Source organism: Anopheles darlingi, chromosome 2, assembly GCF_943734745.1.
Source record: "Anopheles darlingi chromosome 2, idAnoDarlMG_H_01, whole genome shotgun sequence".
NCBI classification, from domain to species: Eukaryota; Metazoa; Arthropoda; class Insecta; order Diptera; family Culicidae; genus Anopheles; species Anopheles darlingi.
Genome location: NC_064874.1, coordinates 24,666,903 through 24,671,902, shown reverse-complemented (window position 1 = coordinate 24,671,902; position 5,000 = coordinate 24,666,903). Strand labels below are relative to the sequence as shown.

The window sequence follows — 5,000 nt, the reverse complement described above, 5'->3', positions numbered from 1 at the left end:
TCTTTAGTTTGTGAACAGTTTTCTTAAGATTAAATGAGCTGCAGTTTCGTTTTCTTCTTCTATCGAAGATTTTTGAGTTTACTCTTGCTCTTCGCCTCACTCGCCCATTTCCGCGCATTTCATTATCCTACCCAGCATTATGGTTGCCGGACTGCTCAATCGCTATCTAGCTTGCGTTGATCGATCGTCGGGATGATAGTTTTGAGGACGTGCACGTGTGTGTGTAAGTAAGCAGTGATCGAAGGAGCCATTGACCGTACGGCGTTTACGGTCTCCTCGGTAGAATGATGGAGAATCGCCATTTCAAGACATTGGCAGGCTGGTGCCGAAAGGATCATACTAGAAGTGCAAATTAATAGCGCGTGTGTGTGTGCGTGAGTGTCAAAGTGTCATTGTGCACGATGAGAAGGTGTTGGTATGCTTTTGTTAAGTGTGCTCGAGAGTGTTCCTGAATGTGTCGCGGCATAATGAGTGAGAGCCAATTTCGCGTACGCTGGTGGTAGTGTAGGTAGGAAGACGATTGTACTTACTTCTGTTGCTTCTCTTCATTTGTTTTTAGTTTCTCGTGTTTTTTCTTGTTTCGCTGTTTTTTTTTGTCTTAAATCTTAACTACACGATGACGCCCTTTTTTTTCCCCGCAATCATCGCCCACTCCCCGTTTTGTAAATCTAATACCATCATGAACGCCTTAGGGTACACACAGCATTTTATCTTTTTGTCCTTGTTCGATCAAACAAGCTTCAAACCGACACACACACACACACACCGCGTACCCGGCCAGCGGCCATCTTCTTGTGGCCTGGTGCACGCGGCGTGCACGAACACAGACTGGATTGATTGATATAATCGTTAATTGGGGATTTTGGGGGAGGGGCGGTTGTGTGCATTGACTGACTGGGATTTTGCTTCGTGGCATTTTCTCACCCACCTTCCTCTTGCCCTTACGGCGCTACCTTAAACTTGTATCGAAATGCTTTTGTTGCCCTGGTTTTTGCCATGGCCAGGGCGGCACATAATAACATCTACACGCGCAGTCGTACAGTGTATGTGTGCGTGTGTATGTGCGGACTTCTACTTCTCATTTCGCATCCTAGTGTGCGCTGGGTTCAGGGGTTTCGGCGTTTTCGGGCGGCGTTTGGGAGGAACGGTTACGCTGCATGCTGTAACCACGCGGGGCTACCGTATAGCAAGGGTTTCCGCCCCACCAACCACCACCCTGACTGCCTTACCAGCCCTTCCGCCAGGTTTATCCCGTTTCCTATCCATTGTTTTGCCATACAGTATCGTACAGGTTTGTTTGTTTTTTTGTTGCTTCTCTAATAATTAGCCTTGCTTCGCCTTATCCACTTATCAATTACCTACAAGCTAGAGGGCTTCAACATCGAGTCGATATGGGAGAGCATCATCGAACGTTCGTGGCCGTAACTAAAACGGATACAATCATGGGGGAAATTGATGAAGCGGTCGACATACGGCGCTTCGTTGTAGCACCACCAGCAAGCAACCGGCGGCGCCGTCTACTGCGATACCGTCTTGAGCACGAAAGTCTACGGCTGGCCTGGTAGGAAAGCTAGCCTCCGCCCGTGCTAGATCCCAGTAGGTGCTTAGTAACCAATGGCAGCCGATGCAGCCGCTCGACACCCCTTCACTAGCCAACAGACTCTGCATATCAGTTCCGCATTGTCGTTTCATTTTTCTCTCTTTTCTCTCTCCCTTCTAGTATCTCATAAGATTGACCACCTGCGGTCGGTGCTATCAGCTGTCTCGCATCTGGTGGCTCGTTGACGTTGTTTTGCAAAAACTCACCATTTTGAGTATCAAATACGTTGTCCCGTAAGGGGCAAGGGGGGCTTACGGTTTGCAATTGATTGAGTTTCCTTTCTCGTACAGTTCCCCGATCCATAAGCAGCCCCGTACTCCGTAACCATCGGTTATCCGCTTTGCTCTATTCTATAACTAATGTGTAAATGGCCCGTCAGCACACTCTCGAAACGGTTTAATTAGCTAACAGTCACGATTATCAAAAGAACAATCTATCCTAATGTACTGGGGAGGATGCTGGAGGAGGAGTAGGGAGGGGGGAGTAGAGGGAAGTACAGCAAACCGAATTACTTTCTCCTTCGGATTTTTTTTTCTCGCTCGTCCCCAAAATGCAAACCTAACACGCTCACAACCGAACCAACGGCGCATACCTAACACTAAGCACTGGCCGAAACACTAATCTACAAACCGGCATCCAGGGCGTGGCTGTCAATTGTGGCCAGCACCAGGCCACTATCGTCACTATCTAGAGCTGAAGTAACGGAAGGTTGTAACATGATGGCTATGATGATCGAAGGAAACACCTCCACTGCGTCACCGTAGCGAAACGAGTGCTCAAGTGGCCACATCCACTAGGCCAAACAGGCACACGCACTGCTACTCATACACACGCACACACTAACACACGGACCCATACACTCAAACTCACATTCTGCGGATCACGGATCCGATCACTATCTACTGCACGCTTCCAAACGAGGTGACGCAGCATAGGAGGGAGGAAGTGAGTTTGGTTGGTTTGTAAGCAAAACGGGGGTGCCATGATGGGAAAAGGGAGAGAGAGGTAGGGAGGGAGGGTGGTGGTCACTTTTTTTTTTGTGATCCATATTTGTCTACTTCCTTCCTAGCATTTTCTCTTCTGCCCTTCTGCCCCTTGCTTTGCCTTGCCTTGGCTTATGTGTTCCTGTGTATGTGGTTTTGTGTATGGAAAAGTTTACAAATACTCAACAATATCACATTTAATCGATATATTAGGGCAACTGGCGCCTACCATATTCCTAGCACGGTACCTAGACTCCTTCTCGTTGAGGAGCTTCCTAAAGATCGGCAAGATGGCGGTTTCGCCATCGAGCAGCTCCGACTCGGAGCACGCACCGTACAGGTTCGGTTTCGATGCCGAACCATCCTTCTTTCGATGTTTGCCCGAGTGCACCGATCCACCACCACCACCACCGCAACCATCGGCCGCACCACGCGATTCGCTCGATCGGTGCTTCCGATCGATCGTCCCACCGACGACGGCACCGGGTGCCACGTTCGGTGTCGAGTGGTGGTGCGAGTGTTGCGATTTCGTGAGCCGCCTCGACGACATTTTCGTTGGCGTAACGTAACCGGCGTGCCCGGCACCGGCCGTCGTCGACATCGAGACGGTCGCCGTCGAGCTGGCCGCCGTTTGGGAGCAGATGGAGGCGCTCGAGTAACCCTGGTAGTCGCGCTGCTCCCGCTCACTGTCCGTTTCGCTCTGACAGGCCGTACTTTTGTGCTGCTGCTTGTGCCGATGCTTGGTGCGGTTCTTCTCCGACACGCTCCGCTGTATTGGACCGGGCGAGGTAGTCGCGCTATTGTCATAATCGTACTGCTGCTGCTGCTGCTGTTGCTGCATCGGTTGCTGTTGTTGCTGCTGCTGTTGCTGTTGGCTAATGTGGCCATGATCGGGGCACCGGTTCGAGCTCTGGTGAGATCGGGGCGATTGTCGCTGGTGCTGCTTGGCGTGCGAGAGCGTATGCGTGTCCCAGAGGTCACTCTGCGAGACGACAAAGTTACCCTTCAACGACGACGACATCTGCACGCTGACGCGCCGCGATCCATCGCTGCTCATATCTGCAAATGAAACAAAAACAAACAACGCATTTCCGTTACAATTCCCTGGAACCTTTCGGATCGGATCGGATGTCAACAATGGCTTACCTCCTCTGCTTTTACTGTTCGCTTTCGTGTGATGGCACAGCTGGTTCAGCTCCGTGTTCGAGTGCGTGATCGAGGTGGTCGAGCTGCTGTTGGCCTGCGTCGCAAACTTGGTCGCCACCGAAACCGCCTGCGGCATCGGTCCATTCGTTCGCTCGTCCTCGTACAGCTGCCGATGGTGATCCTGGCGGAACCGGCAAAAGATGAAAAAAAAAGATGTTGTTTTCGGGTTAACATGAGCCCTGGCTGGCCAGCCTTCCTTCTGGCGCAATTCGTTCCAGAAGCGCCCTCGACGAATGGAGGCGCATGGTGCACAAAAGCGGCGCGGATAATCATTTGCCCAATACAGATTATCTTTAAGCACTTGCTGTTTGTATTTTATGCTCTCACCACCTCTCACTCTCTCCCCTCTGCAGTTCGCACCGGCCATTGTTTCGGTGAATGGATTCGAGAATTGGCCTTTTGCAGTCGCAGCCAAACGCGCTTCGTTTGACGGTCGCGAAGGCGCTAAACAGCAGCATCTGCAGGGAATGGCAGCCTGATGAGCGCTTTTGTAGAATTAATAAGCAGAGTAGAGCAGAGCAGAGCAGAGCAGAGCAGAGCGGAAGCAACAGAACACGGCCAGACCACCGGCTCGCCAAGCACCTCAGTCCTGCAGTCTCGGCCGAGTGCCAATTGTTTGCTGCTACAAAATGGGAGTGGATGGCCCCATCCAGCCCTGCCCTGCCCAAGACCATAATGACAAACAATTCATTCCGTCAACGACGAATAGAGTCGTCGGCATCGGTACCGGCAAACGGTGGTCTGCTCAGCTCAGCTTCAATAACGGGTTATTGATTGTAATCCTATCTACCGGCGACGGTCGGTCGGTCGGTCGGGTGGTGGCTCGAGAATCAACAGACAATTGTCGACCATCATCTGGTATTGGAGGGGAAGGGTGACAAAAGGGGGGAAGGGGGAGTTGAGTGGGCTTTCGTGTTGATTGTACCAGCACCGCCTCACCGCCGAGGAAGGTGAGTTTAATTGGAACTGGCGTCGAGCACTTTTGCGCTCTTTTTGCGCCTCTTTTGTTCGCCCTCCGGCAGAGCACATTCGCTGGCACGAAGCGAAAAGCCAGATTAGTGGAAATTAATCAAACGAAACTAGACCACCACTAGAACCACCGTTGGTTGGTGGGTTTGCTGGACGTTTGGCGCTTGACAATAGATAGAACAGGCAAAAGTCGTTTAAAAAAAACACACACACAAAACCTCTCACAGATTTACGGTTAATAT

The 5,000-nt window shown here is 51.2% G+C and overlaps 1 protein-coding gene across 1 annotated transcript in view; it reads right to left on the bottom strand.

The window, feature by feature from the left end:
• Window positions 1–1,740: 1,740 nt before the first annotated feature.
• Window positions 1,741–5,000, bottom strand: part of LOC125951300 (gamma-aminobutyric acid type B receptor subunit 2) — a 10,909-nt gene continuing 7,649 nt past the window's right edge. The window contains exons 9-11 of the mRNA XM_049680044.1: window positions 3,730–3,910; window positions 2,832–3,642; window positions 1,741–2,283 (exon numbers count right to left, since the gene is read on the bottom strand). Of these exons, the coding sequence (XP_049536001.1) occupies window positions 2,223–2,283; window positions 2,832–3,642; window positions 3,730–3,910 (1,053 nt within the window). The 3' untranslated portion in view covers window positions 1,741–2,222. The remainder of the gene's footprint in view (window positions 2,284–2,831; window positions 3,643–3,729; window positions 3,911–5,000) is intronic.